The sequence below is a fragment of the Candoia aspera genome, chromosome 7 (assembly GCF_035149785.1).
Source record: "Candoia aspera isolate rCanAsp1 chromosome 7, rCanAsp1.hap2, whole genome shotgun sequence".
NCBI classification, from domain to species: domain Eukaryota; kingdom Metazoa; phylum Chordata; class Lepidosauria; order Squamata; family Boidae; genus Candoia; species Candoia aspera.
The window spans coordinates 30,856,657-30,874,582 of NC_086159.1; the positions used below are offsets into that span (position 1 = coordinate 30,856,657).

General features: G+C 36.1%; 1 protein-coding gene across 1 annotated transcript in view; it reads left to right on the forward strand.

Annotated features, from left to right (window-relative positions):
* Positions 1–17,926, forward strand: part of EP300 (E1A binding protein p300) — a 76,227-nt gene that overhangs the window by 17,398 nt on the left and 40,903 nt on the right. Inside the window, exon 3 of the mRNA XM_063308197.1 lies at positions 10,698–10,874. Coding sequence (XP_063164267.1) covers positions 10,698–10,874 — 177 coding nt within the window. The remainder of the gene's footprint in view (positions 1–10,697; positions 10,875–17,926) is intronic.

Below are 17,926 nucleotides of genomic sequence, written 5' to 3' on the forward strand. Positions count from 1 at the left end.
GCAGGTGGGTATATTTTTTTAGGAGTAGTCATCTGAAATACATTAATGCATGATGTTGCAAATTAGTATTTTGAAATGATCAGTTTTTGATATAGAACAATATAGAAAAATGTAAGAAAAATTATTATAACTGAAACACAAAAATAGAGTTTAGAATTAAGTACACCTGAAGCATGGATTAGTTTTAATTAATTTTTTCTGGGCAAGTTTTCAATTTTTAAACAAGATACTTATATCTACAAATTCATGTAAATAATAAAAATTCCATTGTTTTGAAAAATAATTACACTGTATTTTTTGGTGTATTTGAAATAGTCAAGGACATTTATTTTGGAGCAATAATTTATTAGGATTCTTTCTAGTTTTTATGTTGCATGCAAAAAAAGAAAGGCTTGTGGATTTTCCCCTTATGTCTCTTACATACTTTAAACAACACCAGCCCTGTACATATAGTTAAAACATACCCTATATCGGATGCATTTCCCCTTGTTGATTGGGAACGATAGAAAATACTGTCCATGTTTTATTCCAGGGTTACTCTCTAGTAAGATTACTGTACCAAACACATTGTACCTTTCCTATTGCATCATCCAGGCCAATCAGAGCAATTCTATCTCTCTCTACTGCTGCCAGACAAAGTGACTATTACATGCATAACAAAATTCTGTAGGATAGCGTGTGGACTATGACATCAAATAACATCTAGGCCACCGTTGTGAACTGGCAATTTGATCGTTACTTGACCAAAATTAAATTATCTGTTTTACAGTGTATATGTTCAGCCAGATTATGTGGGTGCATCCTGTAATAAGTGATTCACTGTTTTTATATTATTTAGTATCAAGTATTTAGCTGGCCTTTGCTTGTAACAAAATTTATTTTTTCTTTTCTTTTTTAGAGTTAAACTGATACTGAACTTATTCTTAATATTAGATGTGTAGTCTAATAACTTTTAAACATAATTTAACAATTATTATTACTAATCATTTTACATTATGTTTTATGTATTTAATCACTTAGATAGCTCAGCCCTAGCACTACAATATTAATTGTATCTCTGTAGTTTCATGTCAATTTATGCTGGTCTTTGATTGAAATAAAGATTGTTATTTAATTAGTTTCCTTAACAATAGGAATGGAAAATTGCATAAACACACACAAGCACACATATATGTATATGCATTTTTATTTCAGATTTCTAAGTAGCCCTTTAACTTGTAAAATACATGCTCACATATACAGTGAATAGTGACTTATTCAGCCATTGTATAATTGATGGAGAATCCCTGTCCTTCCAACTTTGTATCAATTTTTTAAATCATAAAAGTAAACAATACCAATTTCTGCTGCCACAGTTTTAATTTGTTTCTAATTTAAAAGAATATGCTACAAAACAAAATTAGTATGTGAAATAACTTCTATCCAAATAATTGCCAGTCAGTAAAGCACAAGACCACACCATATAAACAAATGTGGTGCTTTAAGCATTGTATCTGCACTAGTTATGTCAACCTATCATATTCTCCCTGAAAATTTAACTATATATCCAGTACATACCAAATCATCTGTTGAGTGCTATCCAGGTACTTGGAAGCTGTTCAGGTCTGGATAGGGAGGAAGAGGCTGAGACTCAGCCCTAGCAAGATGGAGCAGCTCTGGATTCAAAGGCCTGCTGATTCCAGAGAGATACTATATTTAGTTCTGAAAGGAGTTGCACTTCCCTGGTTTACAATTTGGGGGTCCTCCTGAACTCACAGCTCCTGTTCAAGGAGCAGGTAGTAGCTGTGGCCAAGAGGCTTTTGCACAGATCCATATTGTGTGCCAATTACAACCTTTTTTGAAATGCAAAGCTTTACTTACTGTCATTCATACATTAATCACTTCTTGATAGCACTGTTGAAATACCTATTTTATTCTTATTTATTGGCTTCTTTATTGTAATTTATGCTTTATGATTTTAACTCTGATTTTATTGTAAACCGCCTAGAGTCCCCCTCTCTTGGGGGAGATGGGTGGTAATAGAAGTTTGAAAGATAGATAGATAGATAGATAGATAGATAGATAGATAGATAGATAGATAGATAGATAGATATGCTTTACATGGGACTGGCCTTAAAGAACATTTAGAAACTATTGCTGGTCTAGAATGCAGCAGCCTGAGAGGTTATGGGCACACCTTGAGGTGCTCATATAGCACCTCTACTTGAAGTGCTACACTGGTTGTTTTTGGCTTCCAGGTGCAATTCAGTGTGCTGATTGTCACTTTTAAAGCCCTTCACGGATCAGGACATGATTGTCTGTTGGACTGCTTTCTCCCCAAAACATCTTGCTGCTTGGTAAGATTTAGTAGGGTAGATTCTTTATGTGTTCCCTTGATCAGAGATTGCCACCTACAGGGGCCTTGGAAACATGCCTTTTCAGTTGTTGCCCCATCCTGTGGAATGCTGTACCCTAGCCATTCAGATAACTCCCTTCCTCCTGAACTTCAGAAAGTCAGTGAAGACTTGGCTAACCAAGCGTTGGGGACAGGGTTACATGACTGTCTCTCTGCATAAGTAATTATTTTTAATTGTGTTTGAGGAATGTTTGATTCTCAATATAAATGGATGTTTTAACTTTATTTTATTTTTATTTTAACCCATGGATACCACTCAGAATATATTGATTGGCGTAGCCTATAAACCCACTAAATAAAATGAACACTACTTGTTGAATTAATCTTAACTTTAAATCTCTAAAACTATTACACAGAGATGGCAAAGTGATTTGTGCTTGTCTGTATGCTTGAATATCTAATGTAGTGTATTATAAAAACAATTTATAAACAGTCTCTATTGACTATTTTGTAAAGAGTGTGTTAAAAATTCTCTAGTACTAGAGGGTGTTCTGAAGCACTTAGAGCTGCCACAAAATACATCTGCAGTTTTAATCAAGCACTACTTGTGTTGCAGTTCTTCACTCATGTGTTTATAAAAGCCCAGGGTTGCTCTCTGAGTGAGATGGGTGGTGACTAAATTTGATATATAAAATTAAATAACTTAATCTTGTATATTGATAAAAGGTTAACATTGCATACCCTGTCCAGGCTGCCTATAAAAAGATTTTCTTCCTATTTTCAAGTTACGATTCCCTTATGATATTAGTTTAACATAATCATAGGACTCAAATTGGAGTTGGTATGCTACTGCACATCATGCCTCCCTAGTAGTAAATTCATTTGCAATTTCTAATCTAAATGGGACCTAAGATCTAATAGTTTATGAGGGATGTTGAATATCCTGATTCTAAGATAGCTCATGAAGGCAAACTTTCAGTACATAAGATTTGGAATTTTAAAACTATAGTATAAATGCCTTATAGTATAAACTTATATCTGGAAAATTAAAGCTTAAATCATTAACTGTATTAATTAGACTCTATTAGTACTTTATTTACTTTATTTGCATTTAGCAAGTTGTCATTCTATGAAAAATTAAACGTGAGTTTCATGGATGTTACTAAATTTGAAAGAGACAGTAATTCTGAAAGATCCTGAGGGATCAGTGGGTTACAGAACAAAATGATAAAGCCAACAGAACTTGCCAAAAGAACTGTATAAAGAGGGGGGGCGTTCCAAATGCCAACACATTTATTTGGTTCTGGCACAATAAAATTAACAGTTGCACAAAAGACAAACTCAGAAAAATTATAGATATGTGATGCTCAGAAAATTGTATATATGTGCACACAGAGAAAAAAATACATGAATCACAAAATAATCAAGTTGCTCCTTGAAACTCTTCTAACTAACTCCCTTAATTCACTGTCTCCAGCTTATTTGTTCGTTCTTTGGTTTCTGAGATGGCTGAACATCATTCAAAACAGAAAGCTATCCTCAGCTGCATGCTGTTTTTATAGTTTAAGAATAGTTCTGAGGCTCAGATACATTTTTCAAAATAAAATTCTCATTGGAGATCAGTGCAATTTATAGCATCACAGTTAGAATATAGACAGTAATCAGTATTGGATCAGTGGAGTATGGGAGCCTCCTGTGTTTCATGTACTTTACTACTCTATTTGAACAGTATACATAACTTCATGCCTCTAATGAATTGTGTCAAGTAGAACTTTTTTCTTTTGCTGAAAAAGATACGTTGGCCTTGTTTATATTTTTAAAAGTAAAACATAATTGTCTCAGCTGGTTGTAGCAAAGGAGGGCTGAGCAAGTTAGTACTTAGATGGGAAATTTCCAACGAATCCTAAGGGTGCAGATTAGACTAAGAAACTGAAAAACATCTGGAAGACCTCTGTTTTCAGCTGCTTCCAGAAGGCAGCCAAAATTGGAGCTAACCTAAGTTCAGCGGGAGGTGGTTCCGTTTGGCTGGCTACAAAAAAGCAATACCTCTGTCTCTTGGCCCCCCACAACTCCAAAAGTGGGAAACCACCAGCTGCTTTTTCCCAGCAAGACCAAATAGGTTGGGCCAATTCTAGTGGGTGAATGCAGTCCTGAAGGTAACTTGGTACCAAGCCATAAAGAGCTTTGTAGGTTACCAGCGTTTTAAATAGTACTTCGAAGCATATAGGAAGCCAATGCAGGGCCCATAAGACAGGTATAATGTGTTCCCACTGGCAAGTGCCTGGTACTATTTGCGTTTTGGACTAACTGAAGCTTCTGAGTGGTCTTTAAAGACAACCCCATGTAGGGCTCTTTGCAGTAATCTAAATAAGTGGTAACAAGGGCATAAGACTAAGTAGAAAGATACAAATTGTTTATATAGACAGCAAAAGGCTTATTAAGATATTAACATGCAGTTAAGGCTAAACAAATATGTTTATAGTTGTGAACTGAACATAGAATTTTATTCTCACAAAAGGGAAACAACTGTAGTTTAATCTTATAATTAAGCAACTAGTAGAGATATATAATATGTGCATGTTTGTAGATAAAATGGTATGTTAGAGGATTTTTTTCAAACCAGTTGGTGACAAATAATTAAAACATTTTGTAAAACTTAGGGTCTCTATTAAATATGAAGAATACTCTTAGCTAATGGATGTGTTCACAAAAGTGAACACTGTACTGTGTCTTTTTGCTGTCTGGCAATAATTTTTTTCAATAAGATTACATTGGAATGGTGAAGAAAATAAGGTTTTATATAAACTTTTTTCCATGTGGTTGTAATATTAGAAAATAGAGTAGTATGCAATTCACAAGTTGTCTATATTGCCATGTTTTAAGAATCATGTAATAATGTAAGTTGGTTGCTTGGTTGCCTGCTAAAACATTTGAATTCTAGTTTGTTGTTTGTCCTTTAAGGTGAATTTAAAGCTTTTCACCAATGGTGGTCATGTCGTTGCTGTGATGAGAGTTGTATACTGTACTTCTAGCAAACTTCCAGGTCCCATCTATCCTTCTGAGCTAGTGGAGTAGTTGTAAGCCATTCCTGAATTCACACTGTTCTTTGGAAGTGATCTCAGTACCTTGCAAAGTGCAATACAACTGCAGGAATGCTCCCTTTCTAGAAATCTTGAACAAAATGTTCTGAAATCTCAAAAGTAAATTTGCAAATTGCCATCTATTATGCAGTACTTCTCATAATTTTTGAAGAAATACTGGATAACAAGACTGCTTTATTTTGGGGTTTTTTGGTATAATAACCACCCAGAGTCCCCTTTTTGGGAGCGATGGGTAGTGATAGAAATTTGAAAAATAAATAAATAAATAAATAAATTCTATTGTGATAGTGCAATTACCCTTGCCACTCAATAGCATCTGTTGCTGCACCTGCCCCCTTTCATGTGGTGAGGTGATTATTGCCTGTAATCTTTCTGTTGCATCTGTTAACAGCAGCCTGTCTCTGTAATATCAAGAGTAAGAAAATGCCAAAGGGTTCCTTAAACTTCTATCCTAGAGACTGCAAAGTATTTTTTACAGATCATTTGGTCTGTAGAAAATACTTGATCATTTGATTGGGCAAATATGGGGCAGAATCTGAAGGGTTGTGCATTATATTCCATTTATATACTGGGGTTTTCCTGGCACTCCCCCTGCTCAAGTTCATGCTTCTCCCAATTGCTTCTGAAAGTGGACGGCTCCTCTGAAGCAGGATTGAGCGTGATGCCGAAAGTTGCAGTGAAAGTAAACTTCAGTCTCCTTGCCTGCTTGTTCTTGGAATTGTCTACCTGTTCTAGTTGTAAACAAAAATATTTTAGCCCAGTCCATTATCAAATTATATCCTAATATATGTATTTTAACTGATAGCACCATAACAAGTTTATACTATTCCAAATGTAATTAATTACACTAAGCAAATGCAACATTTTCCAGAAGATTAAATGTTTTTTAAAATCCCCTTTGGTAGAACCTCAAGGTAGACCAAATAAAAAATATTTAAAAACAAAATAAAAAAGTTGGAAACAAAACACACACACACACACACACACAAACACACACACACACACACACAAAAGATTTTAGAAAGCAATGTCACCATAGTAAGCAGATGTGGAACCTGAGTGTAGCTGGCTGAAAGTAAGGAGCTCTATTTCTCATATTTCTGACTGCTTCTTAGAGGGTCTTTAAGGAAAAAAAAATCCCTCCCTCCCTCAAACTTGTTTTCACTACAAATCTTTACTTACCCTTCCCCCATACATTCTGTTAAATGAACTAAAATTTCATTCATTTTTTTCAACTTCTTGAATCAGTAGCTACCTAGAACATAAGCAGAGAATGCAACGATCATTTGCTAGCTTCAGTGAAGGAAAAAATATAGCTGTCATCCTCTTTTCTCCCAAGGTTAGAGGATTAGCTGGCATGTTGTATAAAAATTGGAACTGTTTGTTTGTTTATTTATCCCACCTTTATTTTTATAAATAACTCAAGGCGGCTAACATACCTACAGTTGTAATTGAAATTATTCAACCCCCCATTGCAAATCAGGTTGATTGTCAAAATATACAGACTTTCAGCTGTTTGCAATGAACAAATTAAAAAAAAGCAATTGAAATAGCTCAACACAACGAACGCTTCAAGTGGTGTCCCCAAAGTGGTGTCCCCCAAAATGACTGGCCCAAGGTCACCCAGCCGACTTTCATGCCTAAGGCTGGACTAGAACTCACAGTCTCCTGGCTTCTAGCTTGCTATTCTGTGAGGTTATGAAATAATACAGATGAATTGCACTTTCACCAGTACTGGAGATTACAGCATGGATGTAATCCTGCCATTTTCATTCTTTATACTTAGCTGCATTATAGTATAAGTTTGGAGATATAAATGAAGCCCCTATGAAGGGAGAGAGTTACTGTTTAATTCCAAATGGATGTGAATCTCATTTGGATGGGATGCCTGTAACCAACTTATATCAGGAGTTTCTACTGTTGTCCACTAACAGACAAGGAAGGGCGTTTATTCTCTACTAATTACAGTATGTACCCAAATTACTCTGCAGTTCTAAAAGATTTAAACTAAAGCTATCCAAAATTATTATTTCTACCTAGCAAACCTGTGCCCATATTAACTGTTATCCCTCTATTATTTTTTTTTTGAGTTGTGCCCTACAGATACCACTTGTTTGGGACTGTTAGAAAATGGGTGATTTTATTGTGTACTGGCGCACATTTTAGGGCAGTAAATAATTTTATTTCTGAAATATGAAGGGATTTTCTATCATTGATACATGTTTTAAATTATGCTAATGATTGGTTGCTTAAATTATAATTGGAGTAAATCTTTAGATATTTATTTATTGATATTTATATATCAAATTTATATAGCTGCCCATCACAAGAAATAACTCTGGGCAGCGTACAACAAAGATATAAAACAAAACCTGTCAAAAAGCCATTATTAAAAAGTTAAAAACTTGTGCTTACATTTACTGGAAATTAAATCTCCATGTCAAATTTCTGTGTACAGAATTCTGGGAAAATACTTCATGAATTCACATATAAGTGTGTTACAAAAAGATTAGGTGTCATTTCTATTATAAGCAAGGATCTCCACCTGTGTTCCCTCTAAGGTGTGTGCTAGTGCACATAGTAAAAAGTTGAGTGCACACAAAATTAAGGTTCTCCAATAATAATAATAATAGCAGCAGCAGCAGCAACAACATAAAACTCTGGGCTCATGAGGAGTTGAGAGGGTTGCTTGGCACCACTGCAGCGCAGACTGAGCAGGAGCTCCTGGGGGAGGCACCTTTTGTCCAGGACAGCAGGCAGATGGTCCTTTCCTGGCCTTGCAGATGACCTGCTCCAGATCAGGTGCCAGCTAGAAGTATGCTGGGCATGACCCCAGAGCCTCCTGTGCATGAAGAAGTTAAGTGCCACAATCCCACTCTGCACTGAGAAGGAGCTTCCAAAAGGCTCCCTTGGTTCTCCTCCCTCTCAAAAAAAAGTTTTATGTTTCAGGCTGCACAAGGTCCATGATCGTTAAATTTATAAAAAGTTCAAATTTTATATTAATGATAAAGTTTTAATGTTCAAAATACATCCAGAGAAGAAGGAAAGAATGGGGAGTGGAGGAATGGAGCAGCCTACCTAAATGATTTGTATAATGCTTTTCTTTCTTTTTCTTTCTTTCTATACATTAAGAAATACGTAAACATTTTAACATGTCACTTGTTCATATAGGCACCGTACAAATTGGATGAATAAGTAAATGTCACTATTATGTGTATTTGCAATTTACTTGTATACTTGTGTTGTGGTGCACACGTTTGCACTTGGTTTGGGAAAAGCTGCAGAAAACACTTTTTCCCCAGACACGGCATGTGAGAAGCTAGAAGGAACATTGGTCCCCATATATTCTGTTCCATGTTGTGAGGGATCTATTGTTTTTGTTCGAAGAATTGGAAAGAAAAGCAAAGAATTGTCACTGACTTCATATTAAGACCACTGTGGCTTGCCAGAAGAAGGGGAATATATCTATTATATGCAGGGAGGAAAGAGAAACAGTGCAAATTCATTGTACTGACTGAAATCTTACCCTCTTTAGGAGATGCTGTATATTGATCTAGATCAGGTGTTGCTAGATTGTAACTCCTAACAGCTTGACATATAGATATTCTTGGAGTTACAGTTTGACAGCTTTGGGAAGCCCCAGGCTTGCTACCCCATAAAATTTTGTATCTTATTTTATGCTGTTTTAACTAACTTGGTCAGTCCTCTGATCTTGAATATTTGTCATTCTACCAACAACCACATAGCAAACACTTGGTTTCCATTTGGGGAAAAAGAGATGTTTTGGGGATACCTAGATACTTAGGTTTCAAATAAATGTGTTGGATCAGTTATTGCTTTGACTAGACATATATTAGTCTGCACACTGTATACAGTTAAAAAGTAAGACTTGTAAACAAAAAGATATAAGGGAAAAGATGGTGAAATAAAAAGAAGAAAGCAACAACACCAGTTTAAAGGTACACCAATTTGAATAGAAATAATTCAGGGAAGAGAGGAGCTAAACAACAATTCAGCTAGATTGGTAGAGTGGCAGTACTGTATCCTTATAATATGACTATTGAAACAATTTTTTTTGTGGTAAAAGTAAAACCTATGCATTCCATTTGCTAGAATAAATTATGTCTGTAGTAGATTAAAATGTAATATCTGTTAATGGTTTGTAATGTTAGTATGCATTTTAAAGGCTTCAGAAATATTGTTTGCCCTCATTCCAGCTTTACCAAGTCTGTAGGATGTGCAGAAAGCTTTAAAGAGAAGCAAAGATGTCTTTCATTTCAGTGTGATAATAAGGCAAGAAGGCAATATGAATCTTTCCTACTGCTGCCCCCCACTCTAAGTCCAGTTTGCTGCACAATTCCTACCTCTCTCCAAACTGCTCTGTGTATTCTGGAAGACTTCTAGGAGTCTGGTTTTCTGCCACTTAAGGAAAGTAAAAAGCAAGAGAAATTCCTTAGCAAATGGTAAACAGCTTTGGAGAAAGACACAGTTTCTTCTGCAATCATTTGGTAAGGGAAAGAAATGACAGGATGGGTTCTTTTCTTTTCCAAGGATTTGTTGGAAGAGATCCATGGTTATGTATGACCTCTGACTTTTAAAATTTGTTCACTTTTACTAGTATGTTTGGAGGGCAAACTAGGCAAACCTTGCTGATTTAAACCTAATAGAGAATACACATTGCATCTTTTAAGAGACTTTCTTTTTAATAAATCTAAATAATCTCTTCAGAGAATTGCTGAATTAGTGCTATAGCTGAAAATGAGAGGATGTTCATGAATTCAAGTTAGCTTTCAGATTTTAATGTATATCTTAGATTTGAATGCTCCATAAAATATTTAATCTGATTACACATTAAGACATTTTACAACTTCCATTATATCCAATGAATAGAATCTGACTTAAGTGTATAACAAACTGAAGTACTTATGTTCAGTTATAAACTCTTTAAATTCAATGTGAATAGCACCCATGAAAATTATATTTTAGTAAGTTTAATTATCTGGGGAAGAACATGTGAGAATGAACTAGAAATGAACTGTTACCAGTAACAACATTGAATGCTTTTGCTTTGTTTTTTTAAGAATTCTTTATTAGGTTGGCATTTGTGAGAGTTTGGGAAGGAGATAGAGACAGGGCTATGCTAGAGCATATTACACTATGTCAAGATAGTTTGTGGCAGCAAAATACAGTTACTTGCTGTATATTCCATGATATGAAAGTAAAAATTAAAACTCATCTATCACTTTTTATTTAATTTTTAGATGGGAATGATGAACAACCCCAGTCCTTATGTCCCGCCATATAGCCAAAACACTGGGCAACCAATTGGAGCCAGTGGACTTGGTCCCCAGATGCAAAGTAAGCCGGTATTACCTAATAGTTTGCCACAGTTTCCAATGGACAAGAAACCAGTGCCTGCTCCTGTAATGCCTAACATGGTAGGTAGTAACTTTAGTATCAAACTCTTTTACAACTGATTCAGAATATTGCAGTATTTCTATGCTAATAGTTTGCATACTATTACCTTGCTTAGCTGTCTGTGAAGCTACAGTGGGAAAAGCGATAATGGGGTGGGGCGGGGTGGGGAAATAAATTACTCTTGAAGTCCAACTAGAAGTTACGGGACCTGGAATTAAGAGTGTTTCAACTGAACTATCATTTCTTCGGAGTAGGTTTTTCCCTTGATCTCCCTATCTTTTGCCATCGTTCTGTCATACGATTCCATTGCCCCATTGAAATCACAGGTGGGGCTGCTGAAAGGTATCATTCAGCATCATTTGGAAATCACAAGTTCTGTATTCTGACCTAAAGCAGAATAAAGTTTATGGTTGACATTCTGGAAGCTGATACAAGAATAATAGCCCATTATATGTTCTGAAGTAGTGGCCATGTTGTTCAGAGTGGTAACTTAGGAATATATAGATGACATGAAAGACTTCATATTAGTAAGATAATATTGCACCTATGCTGAGAATTAGACTAAAAATGTACACAACTGTCATAGCAGGTTATAACATTTTTCAACCCTTCTGTATCTTGGGTTCTCAAAGGGAAAAGGTTGCTGGATTCATGTGCATACATACTACTTGCCATAAGTTTCATTGTATCTGAAACTGGCTATGGAGATGGGGTTATGCTCTTAGACTAAATGTTGATAAAGTGGGATGATGGCCACTCTTAAAATATAAAGGTTAGGAACTTTAAGAGGAAGGCACAAACTGAAAGAAAACTGACTGACCTTCACTGGAGAAATTGAACAGAGGAAAGATTTACAGTTAGAGAAATAGAAGAATATGTACCTGCTTTTAGAGTAAAATTAAGGCAGTAAATTACCGGGCAGTTTGAAGAATGCAATAGCAGCAACAGAATAAAGGGAAAACATAATCATGAGAAGAATGGGTTAGGTGAATATGAAAGGCCACTAATGTTGGTAAAGTGAATATGAAGGACAAGTAAAGAAAAAACTCCAAGCTACTATTGGGACCATAAAAAAGAGCTCAACTAATTTTTATTTTAAAAATTTGTGTGCTGCCCTTCAAAATAAATTATTGCAGCTTTAAAGATTTTGGGGTAGGAGGAGAAAAGTACCAGTTCTGGCAATATGTTAAAAGAATGTATGGCTTGTAAAATTCAGTGTGCTTTTTAAAGGTTCTTACCCTAAGATCCTCCAGAAATATAATTGGGTAATGAGGAGAGTTGCCTATACACTGGATGAGCTTCACAGGTGTAAATGGTTATATTATATATTATTCAAATTCATAATTTCAGATCCTTTTGCAGTCATTTCTTATTAAGAAACTGTAACACAATCTGTTGTCATCAGGTAACCCTCTGTTTTCCAGATCTGTTTAACCAGCTTTATTCTCTACATACTATTTTAGAATTGTTTACAGCCCTTTCAAGTTCCAGTGCAACACCTAAATCAGAATTTATGTAACGCTTTCAATATTGAGATTGTCAACATTGGTTTTATTCATTTTTTAAATATTTTGTCTTCTATGCTTGGTGAACTAATTCAAACTTAATAGGAAATAAATTTCATGGAAGAGCATCTTTTGCTTAAACCAGTTTTAAGTTTGTAATATATAGGAGATGGTCCCTATTCTGAAAAGAATTGCTTGTTCCCCTCTATGGAAATTTCTGCTGATCCAGAATATAGCAGTTTGAGATTTATAGCTCCAAATAAGGAAGTAGAAGCGCAGCAAATCTCTCCCCAGAATGATAATCTGAGGTCACCTTCAAAGGTCTTTCAAATGCTTTTATCTTTTGAGGTAAGATGAATCAAAGAAGAAAGTGAAAGTCATGGTACTTTCTCTACAGAATGTCTTTCCCAGAAAGTCTCATTCGCCACTTTCTCTCTTTCCGTATCCAAGAATCCCTGGGAGTCGGCTGGCATATAGATTAAATAAATAAATAAAAGAATTTTTAAAAATTAAGAGGACTAATAGTCTTTTTCTTGTTATTTTAATGTACTTGTGCTGGCTTGATAAGTTTATCAAAACCTCATCTCAGACTTGGTGTTGAGGACTCCCAAAATGCCCATTGGGGATTGCCTTATTTGGGGCTGCTTGGGGCTTTGTGGCTGCCATGATAACCATGGATCTGTCTCAACTTATTTCTGGTTAGCACACACATTGCATGTCATTTCATTCATTCATCCATTCTACTTGGGCAAGAGAAAGATGGTCTGAAAGCAAGCAAGATTTTACATTTGTTCCTCTGTCATGATGAATCTACTTCCTATTAAGATTTAGGCTTGCAGCAGCTATTCTTCTTTTCAAAAAAGGCATGACTTCTTTAAGGAGGCACAGAGAGCTCTCCCACCAGATCCCAAGCATTTTTCCCACTTTGGATCTGAACAGCTGCATTGCTTCCACAAATATTCCTGGTGTCCATTTCAGAACACTTGAAATTGTCTTTGGTAGGAATTTTTCGTTTCTAAAATTCTAACAGTTTCAATTTACATTGGATCCAATCAGTAGCTATATTTCATAAATATGGATTACCTAAACTGGTCACATGTTGAATTGTATGGAAGTTGAAAGGGCTAGTGTTACCACCTGTATAGTGCCTGCAGTTCAACTTTTTTATTTGAATCACCATGCTATTTTGGTCAAGCAAATATTTTTATTTTTGAGAGCTTTTGGTGTAGTGATTAAGGCATCAGGCTAGAAACCAGGAGAGTGTGAATTCTAGTTCCACCTTAGGCCCAAAGCCAGCTGGGTGACCTTGGGCCAGTCATTCTCTCTCAGCCCTGGGAAGCAGGCAATGGCAAACCACTTCTGAAAAAACCTTGCCAAGAAAACTGCAGGGACTATTCCACACATTTGCCAGGAGACAAAAACTGACTCGAAGTTAAACAAACAAATGTATTTATTTATTTGAACTGTGTAAACTTGTCGCTGCTTTACTTTATTCTGTAGATTTTCAGTACACTTCTGAGTGGACTGTTCTGTGAACTTGTATCTTTCTTGTTCATCAGTTCTGTCTTGTCTAAACAACATTATATATTTAGGTTTTGTGTTACTTCACACTATGCTGATTAAGAAGAATGTCCTGTACATCTTGTATATAAATCGTTAAATCAGTTTTTAAAAACACTATAGAGTTCCTAATCCTTGCCTTCAAAAATTGATGAGGGAAGTAGAAGCAGTTTAGAGGACCCAGAAAAGTTTACACAGTTCCCTTTGATTACCTTGAATTAAAGAATTTAGGCCATCAAGTCCAAATTCCTCTCAGTGCAGGAATTCAAACTAAAACATCAACAGATGCCTGACTTTTAAAAATGATCTGACTGATCTAAAAACTTACTGAAAACAATTTCAGTATGTATGATATGCTCCATAGTCTTCCCAGGTATTTTTATTTGGTAAATTTATATAGACACCCATCTCACATACATCAGTCTAAGCAGTGTACAAAGTTAAAAAACAAAAAAACAATAAAAACAAAAAACATTTAAAAAGCATAATCTGCGGGAGAGCGCATGAGATTTCCCTAGCAGTACAGCCACTTTGAAGGCTCCATACCTATGGATCCCCAGGCCAGATGGCAAAGCCATGTTTTCAGGCCCTTCCAGAAAATTCGGGGCCAATCTGACCTTAATGGGAATGATGTTCCAAAAGGCAGGTGCCACAGCTGAAAATTGTTAGTGATTGTATTGCTTTTTTTGCAGGGGAGGGGACCCATCTTCAATTACTTCAAATAGCTTTAGGATAAGTAATGTGTCTTCTGTACTACCAGTCATGCTTCTTTGAAAGATCTATACTTTGTTCTAGGAAGACATAATTGACATCTTTTCTTTGATTGGGCAGACCAGCAAACTTTTATTTGTTACTTTAATCCAGATTCTCTCTACACTGAGATCATCATTCAGAGCATGTATGCATACCATGTGATTCTTCCCTCCTCTCCAGAGTTAATGTACTTTTGAGCAAACTGTATCCTTCAGTTGCAGTATTTGTGTCTTTAAGACTCGTGTCGCCAGATTTCCATTATGTCTATTAAACCATATTTGCTTTCTGGTACTAAGAGTTCATACTCACCTTGTTTATTTCCCATACTCTGAGCATTAGTGTATAGAGAACCAAGGCCAAGCACTTTTCTCTCACCCACTGAACTTGCTCTTTTGTTTGACTGTCTTCCTTATGGAAACTTACCTCTTCTGTCAGTTTTTGTTGTAGCATCTCATTTGTATAATCTGATTATCTTCATCCTTTCTCATCATCTCAAGTGTGGCCACTTCCTTTTCCAATCCTCTTTTTTCTTCAGGAAGTGCTATGTGGTTCTACTTGCTGTACTTAAAATGCCAGATTGTTTTGCAAGTCACAACCACAGATTTATTTCTGTGCATTTCTGTTTTTTAATGCTTTTCCAGTTGAAGGCTATTTCTTGTACCCTTTTCAGGCCAGCCAAGAACACATTGTTGTGTTAGAGGGAAAATGTTAAATTGAACTCAACTTGCACTGAACTCAACTTGCAAACTCTTGTTTGCTCTCCCAGGAACTTTGCTGCTTGGAAATTCTTTTTATTCTTCTTCCTATAGTCTCCATTTATGTGGCAAGAAGTAGCCATTCCACCACCCAATATAGACAAATCAGCAGCTTCATACCCTTTGGCCTTGGTTCTCTTTATGACTTTTTTATACTTCATAATTGAGCACACAGTCACTCAGAACACACATTTAGTTGTGTCACTCTCTTCCTTGTCTATTGCTGCTGTCTTCCATTTGGAAATTTAGTGGGTTTCTTTCTGGAATGTGGTTGTTGTGTTTTCCTTTCACTGCTTCTGCTCATTTCATTTGTGTGCTACCCAATCCTGAAGGCTCTAGGTGGTTTACAGTCTTACCTGAGAATCTCATCACCTTCTGTTTACTCAGAAGAAGGAATCATGCACTCACAATGGACAGCCAATAGCTCTTAGGGTATACCTCTTCTTTGTACACTGTGGTAATCCAAAATAATCATGGATTATATGGACAATATAATAATTTGTCACACATAGCAGTAGATTTGACTTCATGGTCAGAAATCAAAGTGGGGGCAGAAATGGTAAATTCTTTATCATGATCTCTGTATATCACATATAAGATTTCACCTATATGTAGCCCTTATTTGGAACATTCCAGAGCTAAAAGATTTTTGGCTGGTGCTCCACTACCTTTACACTATGTAGTTTGGCATGGATTCCATCTTTTTCCTCAGCTTTTTTTTTATTATCATGGAAATAGTGTAGCAGGGATGCATTCATTCATTAAATAATTCTTCAGAGTTTCACATGACTGTTAGAGTTCTAGAAGTGCTACTGCTGTCTCTAGAAAGGGCAGAATTTTTTGTCTTATTGTCCATCTCTCTCACAAGATACTTTTCTTGATAGAGGAGGAATAAGTTTTGGCTTGACTGTTTTTACTAAATTTATAAATTATATAGTTTTTTCCCTCTTGGGGAGGGGCAGAATTATTCAGAAGCTGGTTAGACTATTTCTGGTCTACCTCTATTAATTTGGAAGTATAGTTAAATATTTACTAGAAACCGGGAGACCATGAGTTTTAGTCCTGCCTTAGGCAGGAAGCCTGTTGGGTGACCTTGGTCTAGTCATACACACTGAGCCCGAGGAAGCAGACAATGGCAAACCACTTCTGAAATCTTGCCAAGAAAACTGCAGGGACTTGTCCAGGCAGTTGCTAGGAGTCAACACTGACTTGAAGGCGCACACACACAAAATGTTCATAGCAATTCTAAACATACTTAATTCTCTTTTAAATTAATTAACTGAAACTACAAGGCATTAAATAAATATTGGTATCACATTTACCAGACAGGTAGACAACTCCCTCCCCCAATTGATTACCCATGAATTTGAAAGGGGGGGAAGCATCATACATTTGCTGAGAATAGAAGGAGATGCTAATGGTTGCAGATACCTGCGGGTTAAAGTCCTGTTTACATAATGATTTTTAATTCTTTCTGTGATTCTTGAATAGGCTATGGAATCTCTCTGTTGCAGGTACTCATTTTCTATTCATAGGAATAAGAGAATAAAGAAAGAAATGGCTCAGTGCCCCAAAGATTTAGTTCAACTTACATGAAGTAACCTGAGGTAAATAGATTCATCCCCAGCAGAGCAGCAGCTATTCATACTTACCTGGGAGTAAGAGCCATTGAACTCTTTTTATTAAGTAGTAATTAGTTCAGTTATGCCTTTTGTTTAGAGCATGTACTCTGGCCAGTGCATATATACGCAGATACATATACACAGATATACACAAGAGTGGCGGTAATCCATGTTTGATTTTGGTGGGAGTGGGCAAGCTTAATTGTCAGGGAAGGAAGCAAAGCTAGGCAGTGTAGAGTACATGTCTATACTTTTTTCTTTTGTCTCAGGGAGGGATTGTTTAGGGTAATTTTCCTTTCAGGTAAGTAATATACAGGCAAGAGTTAATGTCCGCGGGGGCGGACTAGGTTGCTTTGACTTCACTAAGTTACCAGTTCAGCTTAGAAGGAAGGGCTACGTGACTTCCTTCATTTGCTAAAGGGCAATCAACATGAATCTATTGGACTAACCAAATTTGATTCTCAACTAAAAAATTTTTTAGAATAACCCATGATGATGGAGATGAAGGCAAGACAAAAGCAATAGAATTATATTACATTAAATCATGTAAATACAGTTTATAGGGTTGTTCCGTGTGCTGATGTCAGCTCTTTGAGATAGGTTCGGGTCAGAAACAGACTCCATAATGAGTACTGGAACTCTATTGTTGCAGGTGTAATAACAGAAACTTGAAAGCCTGACAGAGTTTCTTTCTTTCCCCCTCCTTATACCAAAGAGAATCAAGGTGGGGCAATCTTGATTTTCTTTCTCACCCCTCCTCTCTTTTCAGGGCTAAACTGTTGTTTATGTAACTGTTTCTGCATTTCTTCTTCAAGCTTTCTCCATTTTCCTCCATAGTTTTTAACAGTTTGCCTCTTTTATCTTGCATGAAAAACTC